This window comes from Protopterus annectens, chromosome 12.part0 (genome assembly GCF_019279795.1).
Source record: "Protopterus annectens isolate FY-2018-M chromosome 12.part0, PAN1.0, whole genome shotgun sequence".
Lineage (NCBI taxonomy): Eukaryota > Metazoa > Chordata > Ceratodontiformes > Protopteridae > Protopterus > Protopterus annectens.
The window spans coordinates 247915264-247937919 of record NC_056746.1 but is presented as its reverse complement, the minus strand read 5'-3'; the positions used below and the strand labels follow the sequence as shown (position 1 = coordinate 247937919).

Sequence of the window (22656 nt, the reverse complement as noted above, 5' to 3'; positions counted from 1 at the left end):
CTTATGCTTTGACACCTTTCTTTGTAGTGTTTTTAACCTAAGCTTTCTTGCTGGGACACCCTCAATAGTTTCTCTTTATGTGCACTGTTGGCTTGTTTGTTCCACCAGGGTAAGAACCAGGCATTCCCCAGACTGGACAGCCCTGTCAACCAAACATTTCCCATGTAAGTTGAGAATTGGGCATTAGGAAGGAGGCCAGATGCTGGTCCCAAATAGGCCCCTACCTAACCTCTCCATATAAGTGGTCTGTAGACTAATGATAGCTGCCTGGTCAAGGAGGGAGATACATTCCTACACATGTTCTTTCACTAAGTCAGTTGTGCAAGTGCTACTTCTGCAGTGTGAGCTTGCCAGACTTCTTGCATTGGCATGGATTTCCTCACTGCTAGACATGGCTAATGTGGTTTGCCTAGCTGCCTCCCATCGCACAGGATGAGTGAGGTGGTATTGGCTAGTCAGGGTAATCTTCCCCTGCCAGGTCTCTGCAGCACCTAACCTGTGGGTCTTCATCATTCTATTCCATGTGGCTTTGCTATCTGTAACTTTGTTTCTTGAGCTGCTGTCTAAAAATTATATTTCTTTCTTTTTTTTTTTTTTTTCGTTTGTTAATCAACTGATCTGACTAAGCATTAATGTGTTCTTAAATGGAAACCACCAATGTCATTAAGCTGCAGACGTACAAAATATGTTGTGCCGAAGCAGTTAAGCACAAGCATGTGCATCTGCCTTACAAATACAAAGGGACATTCATACTAAAATGTGGGAACAGGAACACACAAGCGGTAAAAGAGACAGCAGGAAGAGAACAAGGATTAGACCACAATAAATATTTGTTTGAGAGGTACAGATGGCCAGCAGACAACAGAAGACAGGGCAGGGCATGTGAAAATGTAAAGAGAAGCAGAAGTGACCTGCGTTCATGCTGAAACAGTAACCACACGAATCAAAAACAAATGCAGAAATGCAGACTTCTCTCAGTCTGTGGAAAAGAGCATTGACTAAAAGTTTGTGTCATGCTTGTTAAATACTTGTTTTAAGGAAGCTATCATTAGAGTTTTGTAAGTACTCGGCTTGTGACTTTTGCTCTGGACACCTAGAAAGAGATCTGTAGTAAGAACTTTGGGTAGTAAATTGTACCATTCTGTTATGCTGTTTGTAAAAAACACACTCCTTGTTTACTTTCATTCAGTTAGCTGAAAAAATAACATTTAGTTGTAGTTTTGTCACTTTGAAAGGGAGGAGTAAAGTTACCTATATGAGTAATTTTGTTAGGATCTCTTGTGCTTACCAGCGTGTTGAGAAGAAGTTGTACAGGGAGAAGCAAAGGTATGAGGAAGGAGACAGTGCTGAAAGCAGGGTGGCAGAAAAGTGGGGAAAGCCAGGGGCTCACACGCACAGGGCTTTTTAATGAACTAAAATCATCTCTGTGAAACCAACTAGTTCAAGAACAGAGTCCATGTGGAGGTTATGTTCCAGGATAAAAATACCTGCAAGTGCTTGAGAGGGTATTGTAGGAGAAATAAAATTAGGCTAGAATCTTAACTTACTTTGTGCCTGGGAATATAGGCTGTTGCACTGGGTGCATTAATAGTCAAAGTAGAGCTAGGAAGGCAACCAGCGGGGAGCTCCGTGTAGATGAAAGCAAGCTAGATAACCCTTCCCAGTCAAGTGTTCCAGAGGTGAGTGACATCATAGACATGAAGGCCAGTCAGACTACAAGCAATTCTTTGCTTCTCCTAAGTTTATTTTAGTCTTTCCAAGTAAATCAGTACGTTGGTGTGCTTCTGTCAGACTTACACTTCTTTTAAATACATCTGGATGACTGCGTAACAGGTAGACTGCAGTGAAGTGAAAAAGTGAGTAAATAAAAGTAGGAATTTAGAGTAGAACTCCAAACAACTGAACAAACAGAATGGCATAAACACTCCTAGTTAGATCTTAATTATTTAGTTATCATGTAGTATAGATATGTAAAATACAACCACAGAAATAAGGTATAGTAGTACAAATCAAATAAACATTGTTAGTCAGAAGGAGGCAACTGGGCGGCCATGGTGGTGCAGTGGTTAGGATTGTCACCTCACAGTAAGAGGTTCTCCGGTTCGATTCAGTGCCTTCTGTGCAGAGTCTGCATGTCTTCCCTGTGGTCGTGTGGGTTTCCTCCGGGTGCTCCGGTTTCCTCCCACATCCCAAAGACATGCTGCAGGTGGATTGGACACTCTAAATTGGCCCTAGGTGTGTTTGTGTGCGCCTTCTGTGGAAGGTTGGGCGCCGGGCAGGCAACTCAACACTGTAAAACTCCACTGCCAATCATGAGCGGACAGGTGATCTGCTGAGGCGACCCCTAACTGGGAAAAGCCGAAAGAAGAAGAAGAAGTCAGAAGGAGGTAACCGGTATGGAAAACAGGGTTGTCCAGTCATGTCAGGAACCTGGGTGCATGGTGACTTTCTCAAAGGTTCTATGTATGTCTACAACCACCACACCAAGAATACTTTGATTCAGAGATTACAAAGCTTGGTTGCACCAAATGGAAGGGAGAGAGCAAGTGTATGGGGCTACTACAGAGAGGAATTGATTAAGGTGATGTTTTGTGGTAACAACAGACTCCACCTCAATAAAAGAGGGTAACATTGCTGAAAGAGAGAGAGACAGCTTCAAGAATTATGTAGACATCCCTGTGTCTTTAAAATTATGGCCAAATGCACAACTAAGGTGGGATGGAGGGGACCTCTGTCCTGGGTGCAGGCTGTTAGGGGGTGCAATTCGGCACTGTAGAAAAGGCCCTGATAGATCCTTGTAAGTTAGTGATGTTGAGCATGAGTGACAACCAGTCATTTAAGCAGCTGTGGTTAAAAATCATAGCTGCTTAAATGATTTAAAAACTGTCTGTTTTAGCAACTGTAGCAAGGAGCTGCCATAGCTTCTGAAGAAATAACGAGAATAAATAACATAGTAGCTATTTCTCTAGTAACGTAGCCTTTTTTGCTCCTCAAGACTGGTTGAGGGGGTGCCACCTGGGGATTGTCCAGGGTACCAACTGTATATATATATATATATATATATATATATATATATATATATATATATATATATATATGTGTGTGTGTGTGTGTGTGTGTGTATGTATATATGTGTATATGGATTCACTTTATAACATCAAAATACTGAAATGTCGAATTTCAGTATCTCAAAGCTATAAAGTCGAATGTTTGAAATAGCGAACGTTCATAATCGCGAATTTCACATATGTCGAATATATGTCGAATTTGCGGTTATGAAGTTGCGCTACGTAATGTCCGGGTTTGTGTTTTGGTTGTGCGAGGTGCCGTGTGTGGATGTAGGTGTTATGTCAGGTAAGTGAGTGTTTTGTAAGGGTTTTGAGTGGGAGTTAGAGTGTGTGTGAGGGATTGGAGAATGTGCGTGTGTGAGTGAGCTTTTGTGTTGTGTTTGTGTGATCTCGGAGTTAGTATATATAAGTAGGGGGGTGTGGGGGGTGCAGGGGGGCTTGCCCACCTGCTTATGTGTGTGTGAGTTGTGTATGTGTGTTTTTTTTTTATGTTGTGATGTGGGTGTTGTGTTGTATGTTTAGTGTAGTGTGTGCGGTGTTTTCGGTTATGTGGTTTCGCGGTATTTGTTTGTCAGTGTTTTGTGGATTCGGTTTTATAGTCTCGAGATACTGAAATTCGATATTTCAGCATTTCAAGGTTATAAAGTGAATCTGTATATATATATATATATATATATATATATATATATATATATATATATATGGATATATATATATATATACATATATATATATATATATATATATATATATATATATATATATATATATAGAGCTATATAAAGTACAGTGATACAGAGACTTTCCACATATATCTACATAACACATTTACATAACGTACACACACAGCAACAGTTAAGGAGACATCCCTGTTATACACATTTATATTTATATATATATATATATATATATATATATATATATATATATATATATATATCATGAATGTGTGGGGATGTACGAATGTCCTCACAAACCCTTGAAATGCTGGGATTATCTGCACTTACACATCACAACAGTTGTCCAATGGAACTAGAGACCAAGGCCACAACAGTATATAATCCACTCACCTAGAGATCCCTGAGCCTGTGGAATGTCACCCTGTAGACAGACAGCTGTATTCTACAGCTCTCATCTCTTTCATAAATATTATTTCTCAAGCTAGGGAACAAAATAAACTTGCATCTTGTCTCTTTCTTGACCTATCAAAAGCATTTGATACTATCCACCACCCATTACTCTTAGAGAAACTCTCCCACCTAAACCTATCCCCTGCCACTATCTCCTGGTTCACTAGTTATTTTAGTAACCGCTCCCAGTCCGTCAAATGGGATTCAGCTATCTCCCCACAACTTCCAGTACTGATGGGAGTTCCCCAAGGATCAATCCTTGGACCATTGCTTTGCAACATTTTCACCAATCAGCTATCTAGCTCTACTCCTCACTCATCCCTAATGCAATATGCTGATATCTCCACAGTCATCACTATTGCAGGCACACTTCCCTTACTCTAGCCTAAAACTCAGAGATCTGGCTCAACCAAAACCATCTAATCCTAGACCCAAAAAAGACCAAACTCCTCCTCTTTCTTCCAAAAGCAATGACCCACCTGAAACCAAACTTCTCTATCTCCTCCCACAACAACACACCCATTATGGGGGATAATCTCACTAAACTACTAAACTCCTTGGGGTCATCATTGACGACCAGCTAAAATTTGACCAGCATGTGCTTAACAACATCAAGAAAACCCACCAAAAACTCGGCCTTCTTTACAGAAACAAAACCTTTCTCTCCCCTCAAGCAAAAATTGCTCTATCACATGCCTACCTTCTTCCAACCCCTCTTTATGGCTCTCAGATTCTCACCAACCTGCAGACCTCTCTTACGGCCAAACTTGAATCCACCTTTAACAAAGTAGCAAAATTTGCCGCTGAACTTCCCTACTCCTCTCACCACTGTCTTGCTCTACAAAAACTGAAATGGTTAGAGCTCCCTCACAACCTTACTCTCTCCCAGCTCCAAATAATCCATTCCATTCTATACCAGCCCACATTCTACCCCACAATATCACCCATCATCTCATCCTACACCCCAACTAGGTCACTCCGGAGCTCTGACCAACACTTTCTCACCATAACTAAACCCAAACTCAACATAGGCAAAAACCTGTACAGCTATTACCCCGCCAAACACTGGAATAAACTCTCACTAGACATACGTAACACTACATCCAAACTTCTATTCAAAAAGCCTGTGAGTAATCACCTTAGCTTAAATAAACTCTGCCTCTGTTCTCAGCCCCTCAACTTACCCACCTCTCCAGCCCAATCTTTCACTTCTCTTTCTCCTACTAGTACCTAACATTACCTCCTTCCAAACTCACCCTCCCTTCTTCTCCACTAAACCCTTTCCCTACTTCTACCCCTATCTGTCCTTTACTATATCTATCTCCTCACCAGTAGAATGGTCAACAGCTACAGTTGCACTCTTATCTCTCCTTCACTGCTATCAAATCACTCCTTACTAGCTTCCTTTCTCTCTACTTTAAATTCAGTCTCTCCTGGACTACCTGCCTTATATATAGAGCTAGCCAACAATGTATATAATCTGTAATCATTATTATCATTGTATACTTGTTTTACATTGTTAGTTTTTTTTTCTGTATTAGCAAGTGTTTTTATTCTTGTAACTTGCATATATTTTGTAATTCTGGAGATTTTCTCCCTGGGTCTCCACTGAAAAAGGGCCTCGTCCCATATGGACCAACCCGGTCAACAAATGTCAAATAAGTAAATAAATAAATATCAGCCAACTGTGTGTGTTTGTGTGTGTGTGTGTGTGTGTGTGTGTGTGTGTGTGTGTGTGTGTGTGTGTGTGTGTGTGTGTGTGTGTGTGTGTATAAATATATACCCTTGCAGCACTATGGACATGCCCTTACAGGCTATCCCTGTACAATAGTTATGCATTTTATGGTCCTGTAACTAGCTGCTGGCCCTAAATTGCCCTTCTCTACATAATCATAACTGATGTCTGTCACCTGTCTGACCTGGAGACAGGATAGTTGTACATGTGTCAACTCCAACACCACACCTTGTAGATTTGTAGGTTCAGAAAACCCAGGTGACACATATCAAGGGTAGCAGACTGTCTCATAAATTATGAATGCATGATTATGCTGACTGCCTCCAGTGTCCCTGATAGACTGTTCTACACATATGCACCTAGGGAGCCATGCACGTATACTGCCGTACCGTGTTGATGTCATATTTCTGCTTTGCTACCATGCCATCCTGTGCCCATGACACACCTGTCATTCTGTAACACTACTGCCAGCTCAACATCATGCAACAAAGAAACACAAAGTGTGATGTGTAGTCATGACACATGCCAGCATAAAGTACCTACTGTGGCCCACAATATGTGGCATGGCAATACAGTACAGTACTGCACTACACAAGTACATGTCAAGGAATGTAGATACCCTGTGCATCAGACATATAATAGCATGTCCCTGCATCGATGTCATGGATTGCAGGGATGTGGCACAGGTATCATCCCATGTACAGGATGTGGTGTGGGGGTGCTGGAGGCCTAGGCTGTGGAAAACAGTTGACAGCATGTGTGTGAGTCAGGAAGGGGTGCGGGTTATATGGGCCATGGAGAGATGCTGTGTGTGTCTTTTGGTGACCTGCATGTGACAGTGGTGTTTGAGTGTGTGTGTGTGTACACATTTAAGCCCAGTGCTAGCTCTACATGTGTGTAAGTTGAACAGCTGTGGACCGTACATGGTAGAATGGACAGTTCACTATCTCTGTCCATGAACACTGGAACTGGCTCTGCCAGGAGTAGCACTGGCACCATCATGCCCAAGGTCAGATGTTGTGCTAGTTTCTGATGGTGACTGCTGTCTGCTGAGGCTGTGCCCTCTACAGGACTGCTCAGGATCATGTGTCCATGGGCTGCCAAGTCATGCTGTGGACAGCACACTTCCCTCTGTAGTGCTGGAGGTACTGCCACTACAGGAGTGTGACTGTGCACGGCCAAGTGAACACTCAGCAGATGGTGTTGCTGACCTACAGCCACATGTCCATCATCCAACTCCAACCAGATGTTCCAGCACAGACAATGTGTGGTCCAAGACAGACACTGTCTCAGCCCACTGTCTGTCCACTGCATTAGTGAACTGATCCAGGGTGTCCTCAATGTGGTGGAGGCAGTCACAGATGTCAGACTGTGCTGCATCCATAACCCACACTATCCTGTTCAATGTTGCCACCCTCTGATTGTCCAATATCTGTGGCCTCTGGGGACTGGGTGTGTGTGGGCATACTGACTGTGTGTGGTGACAATGGGGACAAAAGAGGGATGACAACCTCTGGGACAGATTCAGCCCCAGACAACCCCACCTGTGCCTCTCTTTGGCCACCATCATCATCAGAGTTTGATGAGACACTGACATCAGGTTGTGAAGGGGACATACTCCAACCCCCTGTTCACCTGTGAGACATGAGATAAAAGCAGTACATTACCACCTGCACTATTATGTATGGTAATCGACACAGACTCATACAGATGAGTTTCCACAACTGCATTACTAGTCCCACATCTCCTTACCTCTGCTGCCATGAACAACAGACAACCTCACACCAACATACACAGACAAGTCCAGGCCTTTATAGCATGCACTTCAGCCACATCCAGGTAAAGTTGCCAGTACAATCTGCCTATAAGGTATGCAATATGACACCATATATGATAGAACTACACATAAAACCCAGTACACCTGTCTTGAGAATGATATACTAGTATTAGTGACACTGCCTCAGGTATGTACCATCTCCCTTTTGTGTTTGACTAGGCATCTTGGAGTAATTGCCTATTGTAAACCAGGCAGCTTACTCACTCATAACTTTAAGTGCAAAGGTGTTAATGCTCATTCAGATACACACCTGTGATTACTCAGTCTATGAATTGTAAATTACTGTTCCAGAATGGAACATAAAAATAGTCAAATCTGGCTAAACACAACATTTGTACATAGGCAGTATGGCAGCCCTTAACTTTCATAGGATATATATGATCTGTAAAACAGTAGTATCACACTTACTAGGTACAGGACCACAGATGTGGGCCAAGTTCTGCCCACAATGCTGCCCACTGTTCCCAGTTATGTCTCCCCTGGACAACATGATCTGATGGTGTTGTCTCAGGCCATCCAATATTATGTCATTTTCCACATGTGAGAAGGGAGCATGTCTCCTGTGGTACATGATTCCTGAAAGACAACAAGAGGGGAACATATTACAGGATCAGATATGTGGACATCCACTATGTAGAGGTCCAGCACGCCCATAATGGCCTGCTGTATCCACTGCTCCCTCACACGTCATACTGCATAGTCTGGCAACACACTATGTGTGTGGATACCACCAAGATAGAAGAAATACTGGGGTATGTCCCTGTGTGCTGTGACAGATTTTGCTGTATGTTCCTACACTAAGCACTGCAGTCTACTGTGGTGTGTCCCCTATGGGCAAACTCCCACTAATATGTCATACGGCCACTGCCAGACAAATAGCAGTGTGCTATTACAACTATATGGGGACAGTCCAGCAGCACCAGTGTGCCACAATGACAGTGAGCAATGCAAACCTACTGTAGTATATGTTCCCTGTAGGCATCATACCTCTCAACTATGCAGATGTTTGCAGAATATCAAGATGTTTGCCTCATGGTTTTGGTCATTTTCACACAAACCTGTGGATGTCTGACAAATGGTTGGCCAATCATTGATGGTTGATGGCAGAAAATAAAGATAGATATCTGAGTTTCAGACGTCATACCCTTCAGAACACTGTTATGCTACTGTAATATCTGTTATTCTATTCATGTTCTTACTTTGTACAAGCAATATTTAAACACTGTTGCTGATTTTGGGCATTTGTCCCCCCATTAATTATGACATTGTCCTGATTTGTTGCTGTAAGAGGTTGACAAGTATGTTAGGCATAGCTGTCAACCAAACAGGGACAAATGTCAACAGCAATAGGGATGCAGCCAGAGTATGTCAGGGACATTCAGGGACACTTTAATACGTTAGAACTATTTATGTGAGACAGTGACTGAATGAGAGGAGGTGATTTACAGTCCATCATTTGACATTACAGGACTGTACACCCTTACTTATTGTTGCTATGTATTATGTGTTATCCACCAGCTTTCCTACAACAGTCAACTGTTGTAGGATGGACTGAAAGGGACAGAGGTATGATATGACTGAAAATCAGGGACAGTTGTAGTTGTGAGGCATACCTGTAGGTGTAGGACAGCAGAGTATCAATGACATGTCATTACCATAGATCTAAGACAGGCTTACTGTTGTGATCTCTATTCCACATACCTCCATCCTCCCATATGCATCCTGTTATATGCAGAAATCATTTACATACTTGGTGGAGTGCAGTACTCCTTTGCTAAACTTTGCTCCCAGTACTGTTTTGCAAAGACTGTCTCTGTGTGAGGTAAGTCTCATACAGATTTGTTCCCCATAACCAGCTGCTTGCCTTTTTAAGGTACTGCTCATTAACAGGTAATTGCCTCTGCATCAATCTGTGGATTAGAATTGCCAATTGTGGCCAAAACAGCTGAATTGCACTATCATGGGCCAATGACATACCACTACAGTGCAATATATAAGGCCTTCATGTAGACCTGGGTCCTGGATCTTGGTATGAAAATCAGCTGACTATCCAAAATATCTCTTGGAGAGGCCCCCAGTTGAATATGTCTTGATGTGGACAAGTATCTGTCATAGCAGATAAATATCTGGTTAACTACATTTTACATGCATAACCACTTCTTTTCACAGGAACACCAGGACTGTAGGTGAAGTGATCACCAGAACAATCTATGTTACCTATTAATTTACCATACCACTGTATTAGGTAGCATTTATACATTCACTGGGATTCAGTTATTGGTGAATGATCATAGTATGGACGATTTAATTGGTGTTTTTGCAGGTACAATGTTATCAGGATCCTCCACCATGCATATGCAACTGCCAGATGTCACAAATCTGTTAGTTACAATTTTAATAAAACACACCATAAGTTAATAAAAGACAAGTGCTTTCCAATAATACCAAGGTTTTATGCAGATTGTTAACAGTACAAACCTGATTTATTTAGCAACATGTGCCTTATGTCCTTGTTATTATGTGGGCAAAACCACACAAAAATTAAAAGAACGCATTAGTAAACATCTTTATGAGATACGTAGAAAAAATGATAAGAATGTTTTGGCCAAACATATAATTATGTATCCTGATCACCATTTTACTTTTAAAGTGTTACAATTAGTTCATATTAACTGTAGAGGTGGTGACATAAATAATTTAGAACAAGTGGAATTGCGATGGATTTTAAGATTGCAAGCACAAGGACAACCAGGGATTAATAGCAGTGTTAGTTAAAAGCATGTAGGTTGAAGAGATTTTGAATGTATATATTCCTTTAAGTAATTAACTATTCTTAATTACCTTCATTGCTAAATTGGTTTGTATTGTATTTAAGTGCAAGCTTTGTACATATATTTGTATAAGACCTGAGGAAGCACATGCAAAAGTGCTTGTCTTTTATTAATTTATGGTGTGTTTTATTAAAACTGTTATAGCAGTCATGGTTATCCAGCTGTTTTTTTATCTGATTAGTACTTGGACTTCCAGTTTGGATTCTTGGTGCACACTGGTGATTTTTTATTCTACTATTTTCTTCTTTTATCAACGTGTACACATGGCTGAAAGCTGTACTTTATATCAAGTGAAGAAATGCTAAAGAAGATAAGTAATGAGGTGTTTCAGAGACAAGAGAATCCTTTTTTATCTCTTACTTTTGGCAATAGTATGTCTACTACATCTACCATTAATGTTGGTGAGCTTGAAGGATTTAATAAATCTCTGAAGGCGTTGGAGGATGATCTTTATAAGCTGAAATGCTTTGTTTGGCAACTCTTGCATCTGGAAGCATGCCTTCATTTTCATATCATCCCCAGGGGTATGAGAGTATTGTTGTGAATGCCAACTTGCGGCAAAGCATATCCTGAATTGCTTCGACAATGGCAACAATTGAATCTGGATTTTGGCTTCAAGTATGTTAACCTAATGTTGGATTATTTTAAATCTATTGAGGAAGAACTTTTCCTCAAGACTGAGTGTATGGACTCTGAACTAACCATCCATTATAAAGAAGCTCTATATCAGACTCAAATTGCCAACAATGTGCTCTAATGCTTTACTTTATGAAACAAAGCTACAACAGACTAAGCAGAAAAAAAAATTGCAATGTGATTATAATGATTTTCGCATGGGTAATGTTTTTGTGTGGCCTATGTTTGATAATAAAACTCCTCTTGAGAGTAATAGGAATGAAATAGAAACCAATGACACTATTGAAACAATCAGAGTTGCCACAGACAACCCTCCCTTATTGGTTTCTATCGGCAGCAACGTAACGCAAAGTGATAAGCTGACACCCACTCCAGTTTTGTCAATGGATAGTGATTCTGTGGCCATGACTCCTCCTCCCAACCAACAAGCTCTGACTTACACTTAAGCTGGAGCCAAACCTAAGGTAATGAATCCTACTACTATGGAACATTTTTTACCGGTCCCAATACAGCAGCAAGGACTAGGTTTTACTTGGTTGATGAGTTGAGGATGACAGAAACAGAAGTTCTTGGGAGACCGAGGATATGTGGACAACAGAAGGATTCGGAGGTACAAACACTTGTAGTGAATCTATCTGACTATATGTTGAAATCTACAGAACGAAGGGTACTTGACAGAGGTCTACTGTATGTTCCAGCGGCAGCAGCCAAGTTAAGTGACATTAGTACTGACATTAGGATGTTTGCTCATAATTTGTCCTGTAAATTAATGTTTCAGGATAATGGAATGCATAATATGGCTTTGAGGTATAGTAGGCCAAGTATGTTTGTACACCCTATGCCTAGACATGTTGAATACTTTGTTAAAATTTGTGAGGAAGAATTATCTAAGACCCTCAATCGACCAAGATCTAATCAAGATTTTTATAAATTGACACGAGCTGAAAGGGAAGCACTTGAAAATTTGAACCCACAATCCTGATATTTGTATAAAGCCTGCTGATAAGGGAGGGGCTGTCATTCTGTTAAATAGGAGCGATTATGTTAAAGTTATGAAAGAGCTCCTTAGTGATACTGAGACATACTCTGAAGTTAATAGGACTATTATTGAGTTGATTAACAACAGGATTCATGATTACTTAGATGAATTACTTGCAGGTAGATATATTAATGAATGTTTGTATAATTTTTTATATGTGACACATCCAGTAATACCAATTATTAAAGGCCTACCAAAAACACATAAGTCTGTGAACCCAGCCCTTTGACACCTATCGTCTTAGGGGGTGGTTGGGTGACTGAGCCCCTTTCTATTTATGTTGAAAACAAACTGAAGGAGGTAATACTTAATATTGTCAACATATTGAAAGATACAATACATTTTTTACATGATTTGAAGGAATTCACTCATGATATAGATGCCTCTGGTTATTTGATGGTGACTATGGATGTCAGGAATTTATTCATCTGTATACCAAATGAATATGGTACAGAGGCTATCAGGGAGATTTTGCTCACCACTGACACATTCACTGGTCTTGATATTGATATTATATGTATGTTCTTAGATTTTATCCTGAGTACTAATGTGATCATGTTTGAAGAGCAGTTATATTTGCAAAAATGGGGTGTCGCTATAGGCACTCCATGTGCAAACTCTTACGCAAATCTTGTTATGGATTTTTGGGAATCTAAATATTTGTTTCAACATCTAGATAGAAAATTAAGTTATATAGACATTTTGTGGATGATGTCTTTATGTTTTGGGATGGAGATGAAAATTCACTTACTGAATTTATTATTTTGATGGAATCCACTATGAGTTTTTTGAAGTTTACCATAACTAGTTCTTACCAACACATTGATTCTCTAGAAGTGTATCTTTGTAGAGAAGAAGGGGGAAATACATCTACTACCCTCTATAGGAAACCTTGTTGGCATAATGGGTTATTATGTTATGATAGTATGCACCCTCTTTTCCATTTTCCCCAACATTGTGAAAAATCAACTGTTAAGGGTTAAGAGGGTATGTGAAGGTAGTAATACATTTGACACTGAGATGGAACAAATGGAACAGCATTTTATGGATAGAGGATATGAGAAGCAATTAGTACAGGAGGTGCAACGGAATATCCTTTATAACACACAGGATGGTGACATTATTAGTGGTATTGATAACCTGTCCAGTAAGAAACACTCTTGCTCCTTTGTAACTAATTTTACTAGTAGCAATAGTGTTATAAGAAGAATCGTTCGTAAACATTGGCCGTCGTTGACTACAGACAATAACACAGCCAGGACTGTGGGTGAAACACCACAATTTGTTTATAGAAATAATATTAACTTGAAGAAGTTGTGTCAAGACAATAAGAGAGTTAGTTCAGTGGTACCCAATCCAGGTACATTGCCATGCAGAAAATGTAGTTTTTGTTGTGTAATAAGTAAACAACAGGAATTTGTATGTCCTAACACTTCTTTTAATTTTATACCAAGGTTTTATGCAGATTGTAACAGTACAACCCTGATTTATTTAGCAACATCTGCCTTACGTCCTTGTTATTATGTGGGCAAAATCACTCAAAAATTAAAAGAACGCATTATGAGATACGTAGACAAAATGATAAGAATGCTTTGGCCAAACATATAATTATGTATCCTGATCACCATTTTACTTTTAAAGTTTTACAATTAGTTCATGCAACTGTAGAGATGGTGATATAAATAATAATTTAGAACAAGTGGAATTGCGATGGATTTAAGATTGCAAGCACACAGACTACCAGGGATTAATAGCAGTGTTAGTTTAAAACCTGTTTTAAAAGCATGTAGGTTGAAGAGATTTTGAATGTACATATTTCTTTAAGTAATTAACTATTCTCAGTTACCTTAATTGCTAAATTGGTTTTGTATTGTATTTAAGTGCAAGCTTTGTACATATATTTATATAAGACCTGAGGAAGCACATGCAAAAGCGCCTGTCTTTTATTCATTTATGGTGTGTTTTATTAAAATTGTTGCAACAGTCATGGTTATCCAGCTGTTTTTCTTTATCTGACTTCCAGTTTGGGTTCTTGGTACATGCTGGTGATTTTTTATTCTACAAATCTGTTAGGTTCTGATGATAATGATGGCAGCCAAATCCTGGCATTGTCAGGGGGGCACCATGTCATTGTTAGACATAGGCAATGTGATGTACACATCCCCATCGCATACCTGTGGAGCCCATCCCACAAACACTGGAAAACACACAAGGCCAGAAAGCAGTAGATAGATCTACTCAAGAAGGGACACCTTCACCTGTGGTACACTCTCCCTTTATTGCTGCAGGATCCATTGAGCAAGTAGAAGACATGTTGAATGTTGTGCTGGTGATTGTGCACACCGTGTGTTCCATTCATCTCCCAAGCTAGGTGTGTCAATGGCTGCAAACAAATGTATGTGCAGAGACCTAATACAAGGACAAGCTCACACCACCACAATCCTTGCTGAACTGGTAAGGATAGCAAAAGGTCTATTTGATGTCCTCTGGAAGTGCATGGGTCATATGTGCAACATCACTGACATGTGACACATGGAGTTTGCACAAAGTAGGTGTCCCTCTGCAGTCAGATATCATGGCTGATGCACTTCCCATGGCTAGTCCATCTCCTTCTTAGATGATGAAGGCCACAGTGGAAGGGGGAGGCCACAATCAGGCATATATAGTACAACCCCACTACTCCACTATTCAGTGTTAAGGGAAGTACATTGTGAGATGGTCATCTATGCAGCTGAGGCATTTATGCTGAGTCAGCCCAGGACATGGACCACAGCTCACATTCACTGAGCACTCCATCATCTTTGCATGGCAAGGATTGTGCCTGTGACCCTCCTGAGAAAGAAAGAGAGCATCTGCGGATGAGGACTGGCACAACTAAGCACATGCTTCCTGTGTTTCCTGGACCTACCAGTTCCTGCAAGAGTGCTGTAATATCTGCTGAGTCTGTGTTCCAACAATCACTCAGTCAGGCTTCCACAGTGCCTACAAATACACACACACACACACACACACACACACACACACACACACACACACACACACACACACACACACACACACACACACACACTAGTGGTAACAACACCCCCATCTTTGTAGTTTACCTTAGTCTCCTCACTCACCCCGCAGATATATAACATGCAGAACACAAAATAATGTTAATAAAAATATACACTATTGCCCATTGATGACACTTGCCTCTGTTGTCTTCCCACCTGTGCACATAACTCTTCCCTGCCCTTTGTATTTTATTTCTTGGGTAGCCTATGAGAAGTTTTTTGTGGATCAGTTTTTATTTTCTATATAATGATTTATTCTGGCACATATTTATAAACTGTCCTCTGCCTCTTAGCCACTGCCATGGCACACTGTGTCTGCCTTTGTTTGGCATAGCTATCCCATGCAGCCAGCTCCTCTACAACCACATCCTTCACGGCTGAATCTGCACCTTCCTCCTTCTCTTGAATGTGGCTGTCCTGCTGTAACTGGCTGCAGATAATGATGTCATGTAAATACATAAATGACAAAGCCCAGAAAAACATCCACTTTTCTTAAAGTTCACATAAAACATGCTCTAGTGCCTCAGCCAACAGCCTTTCAAGACTTCAGAAACACAAGACAAATGTCCTACTTAAATACTCACACCAATTAAATAATTCAAGCAATTAAAAAAATTATACAATTAAAATATTACCCAAGCAATACATTATATTAACTTGTACCTTGTTCAAACAAAAAGGTTATGATTTACAAGTTATTAGGGATGCCATGATAAGGTTAATATTGGGTGGCCAATATAATAGGACTACTCAATATTATGAAAGTAATCAGTTTATAAGCGACTGGATTCTATAAACAGGATTTATATTGTTACTGTATATAATATTTTTACTGAAAGGGTTTTTGATATTATTTAAGTTTTATTGTTTTTTTTGTTAAAAAATAAATATTTGGTTAAGTTTTTACCTACTAAACCATATTTTTCCATAAGAGGAGTTGCAGCATAAAGGACATGATTGTACACAGCTAGTATTCTATACCTGATGTGAGGTTAGGGTCTGAAGTTCAGAATGATGGTACGTTTCCATGTGGTAATTGCTCAGGTTGTAAACATATTTCTTTTAACAGAATTAATAATACTGTGAATACACCCGGGGTATTTTTAATTGCAATAATGAGGGCACTATTCATGCTTTGAGATGCTCCTGTGGTCTTTTTTATGTGGGGTAAAGCTAGAGAGCTTTTAAAATTAGACTACAGGAGCATCTGAGAGATATTATAAAGAAAAAGACTGAGTCCGTAATGATGTCACGTAATACTGCACAGACTGAAAAGGTCTTATGCTATGTAGCAGGGCCATACTGCAGCAGGTACATCCAGACAGTGGAAACAAGCCTTTAGCAGGCCCAACACGTATTCAACAATGACATGGGTCTTTGAAAGGATATAGTTGTAGACATTCTCTGCCATGGTCTGGGGATTTCTGATAGTTGTCATTAACCCAGGCTCCAGAGCATCTCTATTATTGTTAATAAGATGTCTCTGGGTAAAATCACCTCATACAAACTGCTGGTATAGGTTGCACTTGTGCCAGATGTTGGGGTCATGGGCACTGCCTATGTGGCCTGTGGCTACTCCATCAGTACTTCAGTGCCAGGCTACAGCATGCAGGGATTCATATGTTTTACATGTTCAACAGAGGAAAGATCCAACACCATCTAGGCCATTTAGGCTATATCCCATTTCTCTGACTTACTGGGAGCGTGAGACTTCATCACTGCATCGAGAAACCAGTGGAGTATCCTTGACTTGGATGGCTGGGATACATCAATATTTTTCTCTCTTGGTTGCTGAAAGGTCCCTGTAGCTAGTATTCTCAAAGCCACTTATACCTTGGTATCCACAAGATTATGTACTCCACACATCTCACAGGCCTGCATATGAGGTGACACATCCTGATCAGCTCATGTATGGTGCCTCTTTCCTCATGGTAGATGTCCACAATTTCTGTCGCATGTAGGGCATAATATTTTAAGGTGACATGATTCAATTATGGGAGAAAAAGAGCAAGATTGTGACAATGGCAGGGTCTACTTCTAAAACTTGACTCCCAGAAGATCGACTGTTGAAACCACAATTATGAAACCGTGGAACCGCGAATGTCGGGTGTTTACCAGGGTAAGCAAACACTTGGCCAAATGCAAATAAAACTTATGCAGAGATAAGTAAAACCCATCTAGGTGGGTGGCTATGTCCCCCACGACCCCCCTAACTAAATAAACCAAGTCCAGGATTGCACTACAGTGGTGAAAGTGGCATGTTGGATTACTTGCCCTAGTACACACCTGATGTTCGAGGTTCCGCAGTTTCGTGATTGTGGTCTCGGGATTATGACAGTTGATCTTTTTGGAGTCGGGTTTTAGAAGTAGACCCCAATGGCAATAAGTACAACTTGTGTATATATATATATATATATATATATATATATATATATATTTATCACTGAATTTACATTTCTCCGAAAGGCAATTCCACAAGTCTGTTTTCACTAAAGTGCATTTATCCGAAAATGCACTTTCATGAAAAACCTGTTCACTGAACAGCAAAATAAAAAAAATATACTAAACACATTTATGCAGTGGGGCAAGCCCCCCTGCACCCCCCTGCTACTTATATATTCTAACTTCGAGATTGAACTACAGTGGGGAAAAAGGGAATATTCCCTTATCCTCACTGTGCTCTGATCTACAACAACAAGCTTGCTTGCTGTTTGATAAACAGGTTTTTTGCAAAAGTGCATCTTTGGATAAATGCACTTTTGCAAAAATGGAGTCATGGAATTGCCTTTCGGAGTAATGTAAATTCGGAGGGTCAAAGTAGACCCATGTATATATATATATATATATATATATATATATGTGTGTGTATTATATATATATATATATATATATATATATATATATATATATAAATGGATAAATATGTACAGACACACATCTCTGAATAGCTCTTTCATGTTGTCCTCATTTATATTCATGAGTTCCTTGATTTGAATAATGCTTTTCTTTACCATTTTATTATTCCATTATTTGCACACCACGTAAGCTGCAGAATTTCTCTGGCTTTTATAGTTGCTCTCAGTGTATCTCTGAATCACTCCCACTCTGTGTATGGCTGCTCTACTCAAAATTACTTAATGTCATCACAACCTCCCCTTGCATCCAAAGCTAGCTTTGTTTGAAAGGATATGCGAGTTAGACCTAAGACACTTGTTAGCTAGGAAAAAAGGAATTCAAGACAATTTATCTAAGGATGAAAAGAACATACTTGCACATCTAATGCAGCTGCTGATTCAGGTGATAAAACTAGATAAAGGGGGTAGGTTGGTCATAATGGACATTTATGACTATAATAATAGAATGTTGCAAATCCTTAGTACTGATACATATCAGAAGGTCAGTGGGTATGAGCTGAACTTGGCCTATAGGAGGATCAATGTGATGCTTAATGATCTATTTTTGGAAGGAAGAATAAGTATATATATATATATATATATATATATATATATATATATATATATAAACTATTTAAACATGATCTCACCTATAATTCCAACTATTTTTGGTGTTCCCAAAATACATAAAGATGTGAGCAATCTGCCCTTATGACCAATAGTTGATGGTCTTAACTTGATAATGTATGCTTGTGAGAGGTTTTTGGATAGTAGGCTTAAGAAGTTTTTGGAGGGTCAGGCACATATAGTTAAGGACTCTTGGCACTTTCTTAGTTTGATTAATATGATACAATACCAAGAAGAGTTCTTATTCTTGACAGTTGATGTCAAGGACCTCTTCTCGGTTATTCCTCAAGAGGAAGGTGTTCGGGAAATTTAGCAGTTCTTGTTTGGGCAGGGGTTGCCTCAAGGAGAGATCAACTTATATGTTGACCTATTCGATATAATTCTCAAAAACAATTTTATGATGTTTAATGGTGCCTACTATCTTCAAAAAGTGGGCATGGCAGTAGGTTCACCCTGTGGCACTATATTTGCCAACTTGGTAATGGTAGGTTGGGAAAAGCAGCATGTTTTAGATAGTGTATATGCTAATAGTATTGTGTTATATCTGTGTTATTTGGATGACTTATTTATATTGTGGAATGGTAGTCAGAAAAGGGCAGAATAATTCCTGTCTTATATTACTAGCACTGCACATTCTTTGCAATTTACCCATATGACTGGAGAGCAAGAAACTAATTATCTGGATGTCAGTCTCAGTAAGGATAGGGAAAATGGCAAATTTAATCCTAAAATACACAGGAAACCTACCTGCTCTAATTCCTTTTTACACTTCACAAGCTCCCACCCTATGTCCAACAAAAAAACAGTTGTTAAAAGGCAATTTGTCTGAGTCGCTAGGATGGTGAGCAATGATGTTGACCTTGTTAAAGAGTGTAGGAACTTAATGGGAATGTTTATGAGTAGGGGGTACCCAAAACAGATGCTGCAAGAGCTTTTTACTGAGGTTGAACATAAGAGAAAGAATGGTCATTTTAAACTTATCTTGCATCAGGAAACCTATAATACAAGGACAAGGAATGAAAAAGTGCGGTATTGTGCAATTTTTGTAAATTCATGTATCAAGGACAGGTAGTTGAAATTAATGGCAGAAAGTATAAAATAGGCTGCAAGCTGAACTGTAATTCAAGAGCAGTTGTTTATGTAGCTAGGTGTAACCAATGCCCTGCTTATTACATAGGAAAAATGACTTAGAGCATTGAAGGAAGAGTATACAAGCATTTATATGCTATTAGGAAGTTAAATTTAACTAATGCTTTGGCTAAGCACGTGCATATGTATGAATGATATAGTTTCAATTTTTGTGGTATTCAGCAAGTAAATGAGGAGCTTAGAGGGGGCCTATGGATGCTACACTTGGAAAGGGCTGAGTTAATGTGGCTGCTATCTTTGTATTCCTATGTGTGGCCTGGGCTTAATGATTATTGTGCAATTAATAGAATACTGAGGCTAAAAGCTCTACTTAGATTACAAAATGTTATTATAGTTTGCATGTACATACACATTGTTAGTGCATGTATTCTTGTGTACATGATTTTGCAGTCCTTAAATATTTAATTACATGTGTTTTCATTGCTATTATTATTATTTTTTTTAAGGTGTTTCTGTAGGCAGGCTCGATGATTTTAATGTATATTAACTTGTAGTAGTATTATCTCAATTTTTAACAATGAGTAGTAGTGACAATTCAAAAGGAAGCTTTGGAACTTTATAAAGTAATATGAAGTTTTGAATTCCTAATTAATGACATCACTTCCTTTTGTATGGTTGCTTAAAGGATTTTTAACAACTGAATGGTTGTTCTGATGAAGTTTGTCAATGTACAAACGAAAAGCACTTAACCATTGTAATAAATAAGAGTTTGGTCTGATTCCTGGTCGTTTTTATTGCTATTTCTACAGTTGGCCTTAATGTCATGTGAAAAATGTTTCTAAATCCTGGAAACTGACATTAATTCAAAGACGTGTCTATCAGTTCTGCTCACATTAGCATGTAGGTTACATATGAACACACAGACATGATGTACTGTTATGATATTAGGATTTAAAGAAAATGTATTTCCGTATAAAAGTGAGATTTTAACACATTATGTTTTGTGGCATTATAATTACATTAAAATTGATTTTTATTATTAAAATTGAAGCTGCAGCTGGTCCTTTCCTTTAAAGTTAAAAGCAGAATATAGGGACATTTTTCAGTTATTTATCTCAGTAACATTCTTTGAAGATTTGTGAGAATATGTAAACAGTTTTACAGCTATACCCTGCGATTCACAAAAGCTTAAAATGATGCCTAAGCCTTACCTTGGAAAGTTTCCACATCATGCTAAACAGTACTGATTCTCATTTGTTTCTGCAGGTGAGGTTTCTTCTTACAGAAGCCTTAGTACACAGACCTGTCTTGCAGGTAAAGCTGCATGCTAGTGCAGCAGTTTGGGGAGTGGCTAATGTTAATTAATCATTTGTTTCCCAAGATCCTAATTTGATGATCTGATCAAAAGGAGGAAAAAGAGAATAACTATTCACTTTATGGAAGTACTCACAGTACATGTAAATTCAAGGAAGCTATGCAGTTGAGGGATGTGTGTGTGTGTGTGTGTGTGTGTGTGTGTGTGTGTGTGTGTGTGTGTGTGTGTGTGTGTGTGTGTGTGCGCGCACGCATGTGCGCATGTTTGTAGGGGCATAAATGAATGAATGAATAAGTGTTTGTGTGCACTAGAGGAAGTTAGGTAAGGGCTTGTGAGTCTGGATTTTCGTATGTGTGTGTGTCTCAATGCTGGTGGGTTTCCTCCGGGTGCTCCAGTTTCCTCCCACATCTGAAAGACATGCAGTAGGTGGATTGGACACTAAATTGACCCTAGGTGTGAGTGTGTGTGTGTGTGTGTGTGTGTGTGTGTGTGTGTGTGTGTGTGTGTGTGTGTGTGTGTGTGTGTGTGTGTGTGTGTGTGTGTGTGTGTGCCTTCTGTGGAAGGTTGGGCACCGGGCTGGCAACTTGACACAATAAAACTCCACTGCCAATCATGAGCGGACAGATGATCTGCTGTGGCGACCCCTAAATGGGAAAAAGCCGAAAGAAGAAGATTGATACTTGCTACAGACATGCACATGGGCTCCCAAAGTGGGTCTGCTGAGTGTTAGCTTCTATGCTAATATTACTTACATGCAGAAAATGGGAGCAGCTACATGTAACCGAGGGTGCAATCCAGGAAATAATTTCAGAAATAGAGTGTGTCAGAAATCTGTACAGCTTTGCTTAGAAGCAAGGCTTTCATCAGACAGAGGTCCAGAAGGGAGGAAGGAGTTAATCTAAACTGATGAAATCTAGATATGAATTAATATGCATTAATCTGAATACACACTAACTGCAATATGTAGACTTATCTCTCATTATGAAGTACATGAATGTTTTTGTACATTATGTATCAGTATTTGCATCTGATAGATTATTAAAATTCTATAAAATGATTAAATATTAAGTACTAGTTCTTGCCTTACAGATTCTGCCGAGGGCTCGCATAAAAAGTGATTTATGTGTTACTTCTGAAAAAGGTAAAGAAGTAATTGCAAGTGTTTGCATTGTTGCTCTGTATTCTGTTTTAGTTTTTAACATTTAACTGGATGAAGCCAGATAGACAAAAATGGTTCCTGTGACTCATTTGATTTTCATTGCATTAACATAATGCTTGGATATTATTCTGTCTTGTTTAGTCATTTAACTATTTTACTTTTTCTGGAATTCTGATGTTGTACTGATGGATTTTCAGCTGACTGTTATGCTTTAACATCATTCAATATTTATAGAGC

General features: G+C 39.3%; 1 protein-coding gene across 2 annotated transcripts in view; it reads left to right on the top strand.

Annotated features, from left to right (window-relative positions):
• Window positions 1-22656, top strand: part of LOC122816484 — a 546741-nt gene that overhangs the window by 301983 nt on the left and 222102 nt on the right. For both annotated transcript variants that reach the window (XM_044089308.1, XM_044089309.1), the window contains exon 7: window positions 22350-22401. In XM_044089308.1, the coding sequence (XP_043945243.1) occupies window positions 22350-22401 (52 nt within the window). The remainder of the gene's footprint in view (window positions 1-22349; window positions 22402-22656) is intronic.